Here is an 18,607-nt window from a genome sequence, read left to right on the forward strand (position 1 = left end):
CCTCTCTGGTCCCTCTGCCCCTCTTCCTGTCCAGCTGACAGGGATGATTGAGCTCACCGCGTTTCCTTTACACAGTGCGAAAAAGTTATGGAAAACCAAGGATTTTTTGCATTGCCAATCTGTGGAAATGCACACTTACTACTTTTATATTCCTACTTTACTTTTAGGTCTTTCTGAAAACGACTTTAACCACAATTTTCCCAGTGCACGAATGGACATTCATTGGCTCTCGGCATGACGTCAACAAACTCATTTTCTGGGTCACTCTCCGACACGGACAACAATAGTTTTATTGACATTTTAGCCTGTCGAATGGTGGGGCAACCCTAAAGACAGAGTTGTGCCACAATCGAATTAATGATTGGTTATGTTCCCCAACTACCCCTACATTTATTTACCCATCCCCTGACGATGACAATGTGTGTTTATAAGCGGCATTTATTATTTTATGACAATGACGAGCCAAAGTAAACTGATATAAGCCAGGAAAAGGTGGACGAGGAGGCGTGACAGAGCCACGTGTCACAATTTCCAGGACAGCAGTTGGTTTCCCAAAAGTGGAGCAAACAAATTGCGTGCGAGTAGTAATCATAAATCTCCCCACTCGAGGAGATTTAAAATTCATTACAGTTTGACAAGCACAAGCGTAGAGCAACTACAGTTTGCAGTTCTGCAGGTTGGGGACAGTGGAAACCCGCTTACTGTCAACCGGCATCGTGCCGTCTCCCTCGTCTAAAGTGCTGGCCAGGCCAAGAGCTTGCCATAAATTTTAAGCCATTGCCAGACATTTTTATTAATGACGCAACGCAACGCAGAATTCCAGTCTTATGCAAACAAGTGGCAAGTGGCCAAAGAGTCGACTTCCAAGACTTGATTTCCTTATGCACGGCTAGAAAAATGGGAATCACATGGAGTTCTTTCAAAATTAAACTGAGAAGTTTTATAAATAACGATCGTTAAAATTTAAAATACTTAATATTTAAAGTAGTTCAACTCCTAGGAAACTATTGGAGCCACTGATGAATCTAGGTTACTCTAGATTCAAGTACTATTTTTTTCACTGTGCCACTCCTTTCCCTTGTATTTCCTCCTCTCGACTAAATTTGTTGTCTTGTCTGGTGGCAGTCGTCGTCTCAATCTCAATTGCAGCCTCTAGAACCCAACTTGCATAATTGCAAATGCAGGCAGAGACACAACAACAGTAACAGCAACAACAACCTCGAGGAAATCCACAATAGCAACAAAAAGTGGCCGTTGCAGTTAGCCGGGGCTTACCGTTAGCCAGGCCAAGTCGAGAGGGAAAAACAACGAAATTACTGCAGTAGCCGCCGCAGAGGCTTTTCCAGCATTTTCCCATAATCAAAGAGTAACAAAGTTGCGTCTAATGCAATAAAATTTAAGGCTCTTTTGTACAATGGCGGAGAATAGTGGGGAGATACCCCCCCTCTCAGACATTGTGTTACTATTATAATTATTTGCCAGGCCATAAATTATGGGAACCCATGGCGGCGGACAGGGTTGCCACATCGCTTAATTACCCACCGAGCTCCACATCAAATGTGCGATTTTTTCTCGGGCACTACAGTTTCCCCTTTTAACCCCTTGAAGCCCCAATTGTAAGCTAATGAAACATTTTGCCAGGGGAGTTCATTAAACTTGTCTCATAAAGAAATCACTGTGATGATACCTTGATGATGATATCCAACGAAAGCTGCGTGAGATGAAGACATTAACCATAGTGTCGGGCGATTTGGCGAAACTCGCGTGGTTTTGTCTCAAAATGTTATAAAATTCAAAGCTCAAAAAGTCATCTATCATTTTTGAAAAAACAATTCAGTTCAGTACTCATATATCATATGCAGGAAATAAGCTACAGATCTTTTCCAATATCTTTGTCTCTGGAATCGAAATGACCTTGTAAGTCATTGCCTGTGGATTGATATTGAAATTAAATCATAATCGCTTGACATGTAAATCAAGCGATTTTCTCCAGCTCCATTAACTCGTTGGCTAATTAATCAACATTTGCTTGATTGCTTAATTGCGAGCTCTAAACGCTGAGCATGAAAATAAAACTAAGACAGATGAGTATGAACGTCTGAGACGAGCAGAGCAAACAATTGCCCTAATGTGTGGGCAAACATTCTCAAAATGGCCCAAACGCTAGATGGATGGATGGCCCAAAAGTAATTTCCGTTTTGGCCTGATCAATGGAAATGTCAACGGATGTCGCATGTAATTAAAACTTGTCACAAGAGTTGAGCTCCATTTGAGTTGCGAGTTTTTCCCACACGCTGCGGATGTCAATGCGGATGCGGATACCCAAGGGTTATGGCCTTTCCTACCATACCATTTTCTTGACATTACCAACGGCATTCATCTGGGGAAATAAAGTCCAAAACTTGTCAGCTGAGACAGAAATCGATTCTGTCTCGGAAAAGTTCTCCCACAGTTTTCAGCGCTAGTGAAAGTAACCAAAAGTTTGAGTTACCGTGGAAGGAGGGGAAGAAAAGGTAGAGACTCTGGGTCTTATGGCTAATTGAGCGCTACACCTGTCTCAGGCCAAAGCCGCCAGGTGAACGATTATTCGCTGCCTTTGGTTTCTAAGAGTGAGCCGATGGCCTAAGCCGCTTAAGAGATTTCGCTGTACACGCACAGAAAAACTATTGTGTTTTTTTAATATTGCCTTGCTGCTCTGTTTTTGTTTGTAAAGAAGTAGGAAATTAAGACAAAGATAATAATGGCTATAAATCAGTGTTTTCAATATATAAATACATTTTGTTTTGCTCAAGTTTCTCTCTGTGTACAGTGAAACCTGCCTAAGCCTGACCAGAACGGCTTAGCTCCCAACTATAAATCCATAGCGGGGAAAGGGAACGTGTCACAAAATGCCATAAATGCCTCACCAATTACATTTGGCGAATTAAAAATATGCCGAGATATTATAAAACCCGTACCAGGCGCTCTATTGCTTTATCATTCTGTTACTAATCGGATTTAGTTCATAATTCATGAGCATTAAAATTGCGAACTCCGCTGTTTTTAACCCATCTCCGCCTCTTTTTTTCCGCGATCCCTTCATCATGTGCGTTTTTTTCGGTACTAACCTGCAAAGAAAGAAGAGGGGAAAATTTTGGTTAGGTTTTTGAAAGTGAGCAAAAAACATTTGAAAAGGGCAGCTGAAACGCCCATTCCTAAGTTCTGAAAAAAAAATATTTTTTCAGTTCCTTTTCTCCCCCTAAATAAAACTGCACTGCCAGAGGTTGGTTTTTATTACAGCGTGGGAATGGAGTCAAAAAATCGAGGCTAAAAACGGTCAGCGATTTATGCGAAATGAATCTTTGATGCGCAAACTGCTGGCAGGCACTGTTAAATGGAGATACTTAGATAGATAGGAAAACTGGGTCGCCGCAAGGATTTTTCACTTGCTCAACTGCCACTGATTTGTAATGCAAATGAGGCAAAAGTCGGTGGGTAACTAGTCCGAAAGCATAAACATCCTTGTGCAGGCAGGAAAACAAAAAGGAAAAAACATGAGGAGGCGTACGCAGAAAGAGACAGACGCAGAGTACACTTCATGGGAAACAATTGTTCCTTGAAGAGGAGCAGGTGCAGCCAAGAACACTGCACAAAAGCCGGGGGAGAAGCCAAAATAATAAGTAGACAGCTGTTCAGGGTATGAGATACTGCAGACGAACTCGAGTGGTTTTGCCTCACCAGAAACCGAAAAAACGTACAGAAAATACAGGAACATACCGGAAAACACAGCGAAACAAATTGCAAGCGGATGTGGGATGCGTGCAGGACTCACAAGTGGTAAGAGATATGGATACAAAGTGGGTTCTGGAACGGATCTGGTCAGCTAACAGGCTTCACTTAACTTACCCGTTACCAAAGGAGCAACGTTTGCAAACCACAACGAAACTTCGTTCAGGAAGTGCAACTAATGAGGTGGCCAAGCCCACGAACCAGGGATAAAAAACTGCTGCTATGATGGGAAATCGGTGTATCACGGTAACTCCTTGCACTGTGCGAAATTAAGGTCGTTTCCATTGCAAATTCCATCCAGACAATACTCCTATTTCTTGGCTTAGGTTAAGTCTCATAGCCATTTGCCACCAGAGGGTGACCTAAGCCAACTCATGACCTAACCCAAGCTCGTACACAAGTAAACCATTGGAAATCCCTTCAACAAATGATGATGATCATTTGCAAACCCTGCCAAATGTGCGATAAAGTGGGAGTGGTGGCTGCATGTAGATAGGGAAATGTTCGTGTTTGGACAACATGCTTCATTGGAAATGTAACATGTGTAGGCAGCAATGGACTCTCACCGTTCTGTTCTCCAACTCGCATTCTCTGCATTTGGAGCATTGGCAAAGGATTACGCAAACGGCACCTAGGTCCCCCTGGAGACTCCTTTTTGGCGCCCCTTTCTGCCGCATTTAAGCCTGAAATTGTTCGCATGGCGAATGGCTCGTTGCATTTAAATATTAATAAACATGGCGTGCCAAGCTGAGAGCGCCGAATGCCGCGTCCCAAATGCGAGCACAGCTTTTTTGCTGGGCATACATACGTGACTTCCATGAGTCAACCAAACCGGAGGAGTCAGCCTCCCGCTCGACTCCTTGCCCCCCCCAGCCCCATAAGTGCTCTGAACTTTGGCCAAAAAAAAAAAACGTTGCCGAGTCAGGCAACGAAAAATATTCGCCAGTGCCTCGTTTTCCCTGGAGCCGCTAAAGGCGCACCTTTTTTGCTGCCGCCCATTTACCACTATACAGCCAGCATATAGATCCCCCCTCTGGTTATAGCCAACATCTATCCACCAACCATTATCCCCACCCATTCATTCCATTCACACAGTTCTTGTTTCGCCTTTCGTTTGCGGCTTGTGGATTGTGGCTTGTTTCCATGTCATAAGCGAGTTGCCTACATATTAAATCATCATAGAGCCCCGGCAAAAACTGAAAACAGCAAAAGGGTTGAGTTGGAGGTTCGATGGTGGGCAGTGCCCCCCATATCATTCTACGTTTGGTAACCCCTCTTTTGGGAAAGGCGCCGGCTGGAAATTACAATAAGCACATGTCGAAACGCCCAAATGCAAAAATAGCAGCGACAACAACCAGAATTAGCTATGTCGGGACTGAAAGAACAGCAAAAGACATTCAGGAATGACTACACACTGCGAAAGTAAAAAGTTAACAGATTATTTGGATGCTCTTAAGTTTGTATGAAAGGCATGTCCTTAATAAATAACATTTATATACAATCTGAAGATTACGCAGGCCTCACCCAAACACTCTTGTAAACAATTTCCACCTGGATATCGTCTCATAAATCAACCGCAAACAAACCCATATTTATCATTTAAAGGCTATACATACATACTATCATTTTCCCCTTTTAAAAACAACTAATTTTAAGAGCTCCTCTTAACATTTCCGTTAGGGCACAGCCGCGGACCAAACCGACTTGGCAACCGATCCGGCCTTTGTCTATCCGATATGACATCATGCCAGCTCAGGCGGCGATCTGTTGAGCCAAATGAAAGGAGACAAAGACAGGGCAAAACAAAAATATAAAAAGACCAAAAACAGAAGACTGACCATTTGACGGCTCGTTTGAGTTGGCCGAAGAAGCTCCGCATTTCCCCCGCCACAAATCATCATCATCGTCAGCTGCTGGAAATTTATAGGCAGCGACAGGGAAAACAATTGGCCACCAAACGATCGATGCTGACATTTAAATGTTTTATAATAAATGTCATTTGACAGCTGACAGAATGGCCAAGGAAGCGAGGGCTTTCACCTGGCGAGCTCCTGAGTTTGGCCATGTAAGGACTGGTTTCCTTTCCTTCTTTTTTTTCGGTTGGCTGCTGTGGTTCAGGGAATTGCGCAATCTGCAGAGGAAGCTCCGCCAACCCGCATCGAAATTTTCTCGTTTTTACAACTGCCTCATTTGCTTTATGTTTACAGCCCATTTGACCTTTAGTTCTTGTTGCCGTCTGTAGTTGTTAAGTGTTAAAGCGTCGAGCAAACAAGAACATATAATTTTGTTGACGGTTTCGGCCCTTGTTCTGTTTTTATTTGGCTGCGGCTAATAATCTTGTCAAATGAAGTGACACTAGTTTGGTTATTACCCCCCAAAATAATCTGATTTCAGGAGGTGTGTCTCCACTTTGTCGGCAACAAAAATCAATACTTTTATCATATGCAAATAGACGAACAAAAGCAATTTGGCCCAGCTTTTCGCTTATCTAATGTCTGAAATTGTAATATTTATTTACGAGGGGTGACGTGGAAAATTTTCTGGAGCATTGCATCGATTATATTGTGGGTTAAATGCATTCAAACAGAGTTCCAAATCAGCAGTCATAAAATAACACTGAACGTAAATAAATGATAAGACCGGCAGAAGGGAAGACAACACAAATTTAAATGTTCTTTATGTATTTATTAAATAGAGCAAGGCTTCTTCAAAAATGAAATTTAATTAAATTAGGGCAAAGGTGTACAGTTCGTTTTATTTTTAATATTTTTCTAGTCATCTTATAAGTATATTTTAAAGTAGTACAATTTTTCCCGTCTGTACATAACTGCCTCATTAATTTGCAAAACTGTTTGCAACGCCATTTCGACGTGACCAGCCTCACATTCTTAAAAATATATACAAACGATCGTAAATAAATTGAAATTGTCGTACCTGGCGCTGATTTTCAGATGTCCCCCATAAACATTTCAGAAAATATACATTTTACGAGCCAAACAAAAAAAGTCAACCGTAAACAATTAACTAAAAATAAGAAAACCCAAGTAAGAGTCAGAATCTGAAGCGTGTGGCATGCAGTAATGAGGATTTACGAAAGGCGGTGACCATAGGGCTGTGGATCGCGATCCCGAACGTGACATCAGCACATGGCTCGAAACCCCCGGGAAATTCAGGTAGGAGAATAAAAACCTCGGTGCCCATTTCGTGGAAGGCTAAACATTGTGGAAGGAGGAAACGAGACGAGAGACGCCTGTCATTAAGTGGCAGGCGCCAGGGACAGGAAACTGAATTAGTGCCACCTACGCGCTGCTGCCACGCCCACAGCGCCCACAGCGTCCTCCGCAGGATGTAAATTGACTTGACTGCAGCACAAAAAAGAGAAAATAAAAAAAGGAAAATTGGGAAGAGAAAAAATCCATAGCAAAGTTAGCTCAAAGCCAATTTGCGGCAATTAAAGATACATTCGTATCTGTGTATCTTTGTATCTGTGCGACAGCGTGTGCGAACGCAAAATTGGCTGTCCATTAGCAAAACGTTGATTTTGTGTTATTTTACTCAATTTACTTGCCATTGACATTTGAACTTGGGTGGCTTTGATTAAAATAGACCAAAGCGAGTGTGTGTATAGAAATAGCAACAGAAATCACAAAAGATTTATTGAAATTAGTCAAATACAATGCTGAGAACCAGGAATGTGAATAGATAGTTTGTATCTATAGTATTGGTTCCGAATTTATGGGACATTGCTGGGCAATTTATTGGTTCTTGGGTGAATGACTCAAGAAGCGGCTCTTGGTCTTTTGATTTCGTGCATTATTTGATAGTTTTCCGTGTGACTCAACTCACGACTCTGCCTGTTTCGATTAGGTAAAACACAATGTCTAGACTGCCAGACCGAGCATGAAGGATAACTAAGGTTTCAATTTACAGTCCATATCAACAAGACTTCGTTTTCTAAGCTATTTTAGTAATGCACTAGGAGAAAAGTATACTACATAAAATAATAATTAACTTGCCCAGTAATTAGAATTTAAGCATACAAATAGAAATGCCACAAATATGCCGTGATAAACTGTAGCCATATTGACTGAATTTCTTTTGGCAATCCAATTCTTTTTTTCAATGATTTTCGCAACTGAAACCTTAGTGCACCCAAAGGCCATTCGGGTGGGTGGTTTCAATCGCGATCGGGTGACTTTGCGAGTGTTATTGTGACGGGTCCGCAAAACTGCTGCTCAGACACACCTTGCACACGAATTTGCCGCAAACAATGACGCCAGCAATAGCTGGTAATTAGCCACGTTTGACTTTTCGTTGAGCAACAAACAATGCAAAGTAAAGCAGCAGAAAAATGTTTTTTTTTTTTTTGCCTTTCAAATGGTAAGTGAATAAAAATTGTAAATTTGATCCAAAACCGGTTTTCCCCCCAGCCACATGTCCGTCAAGAGTTGTGCTAATTGACCTCTGAAAATTGAATCTGCGGTCGGTTTTCCAATCCAATCTCTTGGCTAGTTATCTGAAATTGATTTTGATTTTGTTTTGCTGTGCTTTGCCTCGCTCCTAATTAAAATGAAAGTTTTGCGAGGCAAAGTGAAATTGTTGCAAAAAGTATAATAGAGTGGCCAGTGGCTTGAATGATTGATTCAGAAAATATCCGAGCCAATTGGCATTGCAATTCCAGCAATTGCAAATTGTCATAGAAAGCATTCGAGTCAGTCAGCGCGAGTCGACAGGCAAATTGAAATAATTGCCAACGCAGAGATAAATTTCCCGAAGCGAATCTGAAAAAATGTATCAGCAAAAATCTAGCTGAGAACCAATTATAGAATTTGAAAGTGATAAAAGTCGGCCAAAGAAAGTGTCTTTGAAATTCTCTGGGAGAAAAGAATTCTAGAAGATTTTCAAGCTTCTTAAACATCAATCTGTAAAGGCTCTAATGACACAGCTTATATTTATAAGCAAAAACTTAACCAAGTATGAACAACTTTGATTGTGCATAGTTCTATAATTATATCCTGACTAATGGCAAGGCAAATCAAATTTGTTTACATATTGGCAGTAATTACACACTTTGATTGTTGTATTGTTCATTTTTCAAGCCTAGCTCAGCTGTCTACAGTTTGACAGCCACTAGGTGAATTATGATTACATAAGCGGGCTCCGTCAACAGCTCGTTTGAACGGCAAATAGCAAACTAAAGCCAAATAAACATGTTCGTTTAACACGAGAACTGTGAAATCAACTACGGGTAAAAATTGTTTGTAAATAAAACTCGTTTACCACGGCAAAAACAAAAAAAAAATGGTAAAGAAACCTGTACTTAGCTAACATGTAAATTTTTAATGGCACAAGTTTTTCATTAAACACATATCTACTTTTTAAATGGTGAAGTAATGAAGAAAAAATATAATCGCTTGGCATGCGTAAAGTGTTGATGGTTATATATGGATAATGTTAATGCAAATTGTGCAAGTGAAAAAGGTAAAACTTAAGTAGTTTACTTTGTAAAATGCAGAATAATCTATCTATAAATCTCTTAAACTTAAATTTGTTTGAATAATAATTGGTAGCAGATAAAACCAAACAAACAAGAGATGGATACTTGAAACTGGCATTTGCCCCCGTATTCAACACATAAATCAGTTGGCCCATGTACAGCAAACGTCATGACCATATGCTGAACCAATTCCGATTCCCACTTGCATTTCAACTGCGACGACAGACGAAGACTCGAGAGGCCCTCAGAGTTCGAAGTGCGGGGGGAGTGGCAGTAAAATGAAGCGACCTGGAGCAAAACACTTGCAGCTGTTCCCGATCCACTGCGGTCGCATTCGGGCACTTTACAGCACCACTGGCACCATCAGAACCGCCAGCGCCGTCAGTTAGCAGCTGGTATGGAAGCTTTTCTGGGTCACCAACGCATCGAAAACGTACAAAAAAAAAACGGAGACAGAGGGGCAAAAAAAACCAAACAAACGCTGCTGCTTATGGCAACTTTTCACTTCTCTTTCCCGGCAAAACAAAGACAACAAAGCGTGGCAAGAAGACAACAGCGCAAAATGATTCTCCAGCCATCTCATCTCGGCCAGTTGGGGATAAGCATCTCGCTTTGGCTCCACGGCAGGCATCAAATGCAGCATGGGCCCGCATATCTCGGCTTTGCTATCTAGGCCCGGCGAACATGGCGTATGCGCAATATGGCCCACAAAGCGGACGCAACGAAAGAGCCACGAAGATGGGATACCCTTTTTGCCGCTCTCATGCGAAATAAGGATATAATAATCTTTGGTTTACCGTTCTAATGACAAGAAACTGAACCATCTTACATGTTGTGTGCATGGTATGCATTTTCGATAGTCTAAATACCCTTTACTTAGAAGAGGTATCAACAAAATGGCAAACTTGAGCGTGCAATGCCTTGGAGGTTCTTCTCTGGAGCTATGCCTGCCATGATTATGATATACATAAATCTCCGGCTCATAGAGAGATGCAGGGAAATGGAGAACGTGTGGAAAGTTCAAAGACCGCCAGTTGGCTAATAGATTTCATCGCAGAGTTCTCGGCGGCCAAATCGCCGTTGCTTTAAAAATTGAAATTCCTCGCTCGATGTATGTACGTGTGTGTGTGTGACCCAAATTGCTTTTTAGACTCTGCCGCCAATTAACGAAACAGTTGCAGTTAGCCAAATGTATCTAATCATGACAAATTACATTGTGCAAATAATCGAATCGGGAGACGGCGAACGAAGCAGGCGCCGCCAATTATGTTAATTGATAGTAAAAGTCAAGTTGCGATCTCAAGTCTCAGTCTCAAGCTCAGATTGCGTTCGCATCTGTATCTCCAGCTAATTAAAAGCGAACTCCAAATGCAAAATGTTGCAATTAGTTTGTCAACAAACAGACGCGACAAGGTTTCCACTTCGGGCCGTGGAATTTCGTTTCGCTTTTGCCCGCACTTTTGGAAAATCCGAGCCTACTGGCGTCTGTTGGCTCAGCTGCTGCAATTTGGGCCAACCGATGGGGGAGGGAGAGTGCGGCGTGGAGCGGCATGTGCTAAATTTGCCAATGTTTAAACAAAACTTAGAGTCAGATAACAGATATGCAAATACTTGCCTTAAACGGAGAGACAAGGAATGCGTATAAATAAAAGTAATATAAACGAATGCGAACAAAAGCAGTACAAACACAGTTGGGGGCTCGAATATTGTTGGGAAAGTTCGTATTTACTGATCGAGATAATTGTACCCTTACCTAATTAAATGCAACTCAATGGCAGGCAAATTAAGTAATCGATACGCGTTGATAAGATAAGATTTTCTGCATGTCAGTTATACAATTATTTAAGAATATTCTTAAAAAAAGTAGTACTTTTTTAAGAGACATAGAAGTTTCTACTTCTGTTTTGGCCCAATTTTAATTTATAAATTTTTAGAAGACAATTTTTTCAGCCACAAAAACCTCAACCACTGGCCACAAAATTGATCTGCCGTATATAATTTGAGTTCTACTTGCATTTTTCACTCGCTGGCAGAGTCGTGTCAAATTGTCAGACAATATAAATGGCCTCCAGTTTACGGAGTACCATGTGGTCATAAATCGAGCCATCTAGCCTGAATCCACTGCTCCACTGTTTGTACTTTTTTAATTCGGTTTTTCTGTTTGCTTGGTTCTATTTCGAATGGCTGCCTCGTGTATTATTCTTTTTTTTATATACGTTTTCAATTTGGGTCAATAACATTTGGCAACTTCAGTGCGTCGCCAACAAGAAACGGCGAGAAAAAAGGCGCCAAGTTCGCCGATCGGAGGCCAAAACGAACATACAATGGTTGCCAAAGTTAATTGCAATAAAATCGCAACAATGGCAACTATTTTTCATTAATTTCAAATTGAAATGAGCGCGAGCAATTTTCACAAATTTGCCATTAAAAAAAAAAACGTTTTTCGTTTGAGCTAAGCCGCTTCTATAGAAACGATTTGTTTTGTTTAGTCTGGGAAACAAATAAAGCGAAAGCGATTAAAATCAGTGTGTGTGTGTATAAACGTTCACATATTGATATAGTTTGCATATAGAAAACAAAGTGAAAATCTGGGCGACATAATAAAGGTATTAACAGAATATTAAATCGGAATATCTGGGCTTATTTATGACGTCTATAATGAAAAAAGAAACAACTTTTACTTTTGCTTGGAGTGGGGGCAAACAAAAGATATAGCGGCACAAAGACTGACAGATTCTTTTGAGTGAAACTTTTGGGTGAAAAATTTCATAATTTCGAGCTGTTAAAAGGTGTGGGCCTGGCATATACTATATATATTTATAGTCCAGAACCGATTTCGCCATATAACCACTTTATTTGTCAACAGTTGACATCGACTGTCGCAATTTTGTCAGCTTTCAATTTGTCAAGATACTTTTTTAGATGCTGGAAGTGTGTCTCTGATGGCCCTCGAAAAAGAAATATAAACCAAGCAGCTGCCTCAAACACGAAAATTGTTTAATCATTAAAGAAAAGATACACAAATAATGTGCGACCTTATCTTCAGTTTAAATTTGTATATCTAAATAAAAAAGAATGATAAAAATGTGTTTCTTCTTTATTTCGGGCAAATAAAAGCAGACGAAGACCTCCAAAATCATATCTTATCTTGCAACCGAAACAGATAAAGATACACACTGTGGAAATGTGTGGCAAAGATAGCCCACTGAAAATTGTGTTAAGGTAGCTAATAAGCCAGTGTCAATGTTTGGCCAAAGCTTCCTTTCCAGAATTGACTTCATTGTCTCCCCCCAAAACGCAATATTTTTATATTTTCATTTTTATTTACACTTTTTTTTTTTTATTTGTGATTGCTTTTACCGCTGCCATCAGCAGCAGGTACAACAAAAACAATGCTGGCAAGTCAATGTCGTCAACACAACTTTTAACATTACACAATAAACAGCAGCAGCAACAGAAACCAAAACAACAATTGCTGGCTAGGTTTTTCATGCTTTTTAATGCCGCATTGTCATCACATTTGTTGCCATTACTTAGATATATAGTATGCATATGTACATATGGCCATCCATATAAGCCATTGTATATGCGGAGCCAACAATTGCTGCCAACGCGAATGGGTTAAAAGGGGGGAAATGGAGAAACACGTGTGGTGGGTAGCCTAGGAATAAATGAAACTGGTAACGCTCTGGGGGAAAATGTTATGCCAAATTATAGTAATGGGAAAGGGTCTACATTCATGGGCGACAATAGCTTATCATAACGAAACAGTCAATAGCGGCGATGCAGTAATGCCATTTCATATTTTATAACATTGCTTGTTATACTTTCAAACACATTTTCTTAATCATATATTAGTTACCTAATCTATTCTCTATTTATCACACATTGTACACTGTTTTTTCCAATTATACCCAACAGTAAACAGAAAGCAATCTATTTCTGTATAGTTTTCTTACCATAACAAGATCTTCAACTGATACCTCTACATACCCTGAAAACAGTTCTTGGAAGGCCCTATCCCTATCGATAGCTACTTTCTCTGCTCCTCTTGTGTTTGTTTACCATTCATTGATCCATCAGTTTGCCGAGTCTTATCTGGTATATGGGATCGCAGGCACTACCTGCTCTTATCGGTTTCTCTTTCTCATACTACTGTAGCGCATTTGCAGTACCGTGTGGGTTATCCTCTGTCTGGTGTTCCCCTACTCGATTTTACCGCCTTCTTCCTGCTTTTCTCCCGCTTGTGTGGGCATTGTTGTCTGCTTTTAATCAGTCTGAGGCATGGCATAATCATCATCATCGTTCTCCTGCCAACATCGTCATTATTGTCAAAGAGAATCACACATTATTATTATTTTTTTTTATATTTTGCTTCATTTCTTTTTTGCAAAATGCAAAATGGATATCCGGTGCTGGTCGTTCCCAGAAGGAAGTACGCGGTGGCTTTAGCAATTGACTAACTGAACGATTGACTAAATGACGCGGTACCACGGGCCATGAATCACTACAGAAAAGTACAAAATAAGCGAGCAGACAGAAAAGGAGTCTTTTCATTAGCAGTTCTCTGCCCCTCTCGTGCATACTCCTTTTTTACCCATTAATCGTAGGCCATTATGCAAGACACGCGCCTCCAGCTCGACTGCAATCCATATGCATTATATACATATATGTATATACATTTGTGGTGTATAGTACATATAGGGGGTAGAGGGGGATTTATGAGGTATAGGAGTCGCCTGCACCGATCGTTAGTTACATGCTGGCCATTTAAGGGCAGACAGTTTTCGAGTGGCGACAAAAAGCGAAAGCGTTTCCGAGAGACCTTGAGGCGGTTTCTTCAACTCGTTCTCGGTTTCAGAATTGTCCACCCCCCTCCCCTGTGCAGTATCTTGTATCTTTGTACGAGTATCTTGAAGTGCACACACAGCAGGAGGTTATGGGTGGGAGAAAAACGCAGGTCTCTAAACATTTCAAGTGGTACCCTCTATTCAGAATTAGCCGGGGAAACCTTGACATCAAACGCAGCGAGAAATTTCCCCAGCTGATACGTAGGCATCGAAAGTATCTGGCAGATACACAAAGGGATAGCACATGTGGAATGCTTACGAAATCGAAAGAGGGAGATACAAATGTATCTGCTAAGCAAGCAGCGAAAGTTTTTGCGGCTTTTTGTATTCAACATCATCATCTGTATCATCAGCAGACTGAATGGGGCCTGAAAGATTATTTTTGCTCGGATACATGTGCACAGAAAACCAAACTGTCGCCACCTTTCTTTGATATTTTCAGTTCTTGGGTAAGAATTTAAATGTGGAATATTTATGAACTTGGGTCATGCATTTATTATCACACTTTCGATTAAACTGCATTTTGTTAAGTGTATCGAAATTCCAAAACGAACAGGCACAAGCAAATTGTATTAAATGCGAATAAAATTGCAAGACACAGAAATGTACAAGGTGGCGATAACAATTTTGGGAATTGGGGAATTCGAATGGAGAACGGGGCTAAAAACCTCAATTGGAGCGTGCGATCTATGTGTGTGTTTGGCGAAAGTTGTGCAAGTCCAAAGTATCTTTGAGATACATTTGTTGATACAGCGAGACGGGAAGAGAAGCTTGGTGTAGAAGTAAAAGTGCGTAGGTAAAAGCTTCCAGCGGAGAATGCGGCTAATGGGCATAATGATGATGAATGCAATCACAATCTCAATCACAATCAACAACCCAATCATCGTCATCATAATGATGAGTCCCTAGACCTCGTACCAAAAACTTGATTCCGCTTTCGCTGTGGCGACGGCTGTTGAGTGATTTATACGAAATGTGTCAACTCCGGCTGTCTCTTGTATCTCTCTTCTTCTCATCGTTTTCTAGTCGATTTTCCAATCGACCAACAAATTGCCTCCGAAGATTCTTGACTTTCTAGGTAGTCCGGCAACAAATTGCGGGCACTGTCTTGCGACATAAAAATTACAAAGCATCATTCAACATGTGTGTTATCAGCGAGGCGTTCATGGAGTTGTTGACTCTGACTTTATTTAAATTAAGCAACTTAAAAGCACACAACTACACACACTCACAGAGAACAAGTCATGTGTGAACAGACGCTGAGTAACATTTTAATGGAAATTACAATAAAACGACCGTTTTTCATTCATTTTTTTGGTATTAAAGCGGGCCATATTCGGTGGCGGTTGATAAGCCATCGAGAACGATCCGAGAACAGACCCCACAATGCGTGCATGGAGCAGTTTCAAAAGTCATTATCAGGGGTATTAAAAAGGGGGGTTTTAAGTAGAAGTTGAGACTGGCAATGGCTCACAAACTGTGAACACAATATAAGCCAGTCAACAATCGTTTAGGGGCTTTAATCATCAGCTTTCAGTAGTTTTTAAAATTGATAAATTTAGTTATGAACTACATACTACATGAACTTATATAAATAACACAAACAATTCTCTTGAAAAAAAGGTGTTGTAGTATTATGTTGAAACTTATTATCGCTAATGTAAAATATATACAACTCGATCGATTCAAGCTTTAGATATGAGATATAAACAAAATCAATATAGGCAAGTATTTCCCTTGATGTTTTATGTATGAAACCAATTAGCAATTAGAAACCTGTGTGCTGAAGGGCACAGCTATCTAATCACAAATATGAAAAACGATTGAAGTACAATAATAATTCTTTGTTGGCTTCCAATCGCTCTCAAAACTCGCATTTCAGCTGCACTTTGACACCCACACGATGCGCGATTGCTCTCAAAAAGTGCAACAACGTGTTTGTGACTAACCGCAATCGAAGCCAAAAGTGAAAAACAACAACGGGCAACGCCAGCGAACAACATCAATTACAAACGCCCAAATTGCATTTAATTAATGGAAATGTATCCCAAACGTAATGCCCCGTTTTTGTTGTTGTTGTCAAAACAGAATCGGAATTGGAATTGGAAATGGGATCGGGTAAAAGATATATGTACATATATGCCCACACATACCTCGCGATTGTTGTTGTTGTTCATATTATTGTTGATGTGGTTGTTGTTGTGTTGCTGCTGATGAGCGTTGTTGTTGCCGCTGCTGCTGTTGCTATTGCTGCTGTGATGGTGATTGTTGTTGCTGTTGCCGCTGCTATTGCCAATTGAGCCCGAAATCCGCGATCCGGGGGAATCGCGCCATCTCAATACCCCCATGACTGCCTGACGCACCCAACGTCTTTCGGCACCTTCGCTATAAAATGCCACTGTTGTTTGTTGCTGCTGCTGCAGTAAGTACTGCTGCGGCTGCTCTTGCTGCGATTGCTGCTGCTGCTTCAAAAAGATTGTCCTACTACTGCATTGGTTCCGGGTCAATCTTAAGCTTCTGCTCCGGATCTTCTAAGCCAAAGTATAGATGTAATCCTTGGAAGATGCAGTTTCGGTTTCTTTAGCTTGGTTACTTATATTCGACAAAGTGCATATTATCCCCTTTAATGTCGAGGATGTTTAAAGCTCTTAAAGTTACTGCTGTAGATATTATATCTTCTATGTCTTCAAGCTATTATTATTTTGTTCTTCTGGTGCTGTTAATGCTGTGGCTTTTTTAGTTTACTTCTTGAAGGGTTTCTGCTTCTATTGTGGGCGTGCTTAGATCAAATTACTATTTTCCCAGATGCTGCTGATGCTGAAATTGCAGTGGCTGCTTCGTTGCTTCACAAACTTGGGTTAGCACTGCAATATCCGTATCTCTGATAGGGTTTTTCTTAGAGGGCGGTTTCGGGCTTAAAAATATATTCTCCGGTAATTGCTATAATTTTTGTTAACCTTTTGCTTTCGGCTATGTTGCTCTCACAAAACAGTAACAATTTTTTTCCATAAATATCTCTTTTTTACGAGTTTTTTAACTCGTTTGACGGGTTTTTTGCGCTCTTGCTCGGTGACTGTCAAACTGCGGCTTATATGCAAATATTGGGGGCTTTCAAATATTCGGCCAACCAATTTCTAGGCAAATAATTTCACTTGGATCGGCTCATGCATATAGATGAGAGTATATATATAGGATTGTAAGATTTTTGATGCGTGTTTTATTTTCGTAGATGCACCGCACTAACACACACCGAACAACGCATATTTACACCGCTGCAGTTTGGTTTATTGCACTCACAAAATCGGTTTTTCGGTTGTTGTTGGGTTTTATTTCGGTTTCAGCATGGAGAAACCGAGAAAAAAGAGCAGAATCTGCCGCTTCTTCTTTTAAAAATAACTCAAAATGCGTGTGCCCCTCGGTAGTTGTTTTTGTTTTGAATTCGTAACGAACAAAAACGCGAACGCGAACAGAAGAGCGAGATTTTTGAATTCAAACCGGCTCAAACGTCTGCTTGCGGCAACGGAGAAACGGCAACTGAAAAATATCCAATGTTGTTTGCTGCCTCTGCCGATGCGTCTGTCGCTCTGCTCTGCCAACGCACAGTGGGCCAGACTCGATGTCTAAGTAAATCACATTTTGCGTACATATGCTATCCATATGGGCTTTGTAAAAAATTTGTTTATAAATTAAGGAACAACATTCTATCATATTCCAAATTGTTTTTATAAGAAATTTAATTTCATTATTAATTGCGATTTTCAATTTATTTAATTTATTCCATTCAACATTTAAAAACTTTATCACAACTACTACTATTTCTTCCCACTGTGCAACGTTGCGGGCTCATGAAATACACTAAAAAATACCAAGCCTGGCGCTCAATTGGAGCTGTATGTGTCTGAGCGAGAACGCTGTATAACCGAAGAAAGAGAGCGACGTCAAGGGAATGAGAGAGAGAAGAGCATGCGTGGGAGCTGAGAGGGCGCCAACTTTGAATGGAGTGTTCATTTAATTGGTTTTAATAAATAATTTATTAATCATGCAGCCGGAATTAGCCAAAAACGACATAATATTCTTTAATAATAAGCTTAACATAACCGGGAGAGACTAATTACAATTTGAATAATTTTGTAGATTTACTGACTTTTTATCTTCATAAGTGGTGAATAACTAACTAAAAATCATATCATTCATTTAAAAAAATTTGTTCTCGAAAATATGGTGTACAATCAGTCTTAAACAATTCGACCCATGCATCACATTTAGCGGGTAATCACAAAAAATTGTTTAGACTCACATAATATTGTAGAATACTTTGAATAGTGTTCATCTTTTATCAAAAAAAAAAGAAATAAACAAGCAACAACTCAGTAAATGATTAAAAGTTATAAAAACATTTCAAGTATATTTTAAAATAAGTGCCGAAAACATAAGTCATGCCAGTTTCAAGTAAACTGAAGCTCACAATCATTCTTCGCTTGTTCTTTTTCTT

The 18,607-nt window shown here is 40.3% G+C and overlaps 1 protein-coding gene across 4 annotated transcripts in view; it reads right to left on the bottom strand.

Moving 5' to 3' along the window:
- LOC117135136 (rap1 GTPase-activating protein 1) overlaps nt 1-18,607 on the bottom strand; it is an 81,146-nt gene that overhangs the window by 15,175 nt on the left and 47,364 nt on the right. Inside the window, exon 1 of one of the 4 annotated variants that reach the window (XM_033295193.1) lies at nt 16,269-17,651. The exons of the other annotated variants lie outside the window; for them this stretch is intronic. Within the exon in view, the coding sequence (XP_033151084.1) occupies nt 16,269-16,463 (195 nt within the window). The 5' untranslated portion in view covers nt 16,464-17,651. Of the gene's footprint in view, nt 1-16,268; nt 17,652-18,607 lie in introns of those variants that run through there. 4 annotated transcript variants of the gene reach the window in all.

Source organism: Drosophila mauritiana, chromosome 2L (genome assembly GCF_004382145.1).
Source record: "Drosophila mauritiana strain mau12 chromosome 2L, ASM438214v1, whole genome shotgun sequence".
NCBI classification, from domain to species: domain Eukaryota; kingdom Metazoa; phylum Arthropoda; class Insecta; order Diptera; family Drosophilidae; genus Drosophila; species Drosophila mauritiana.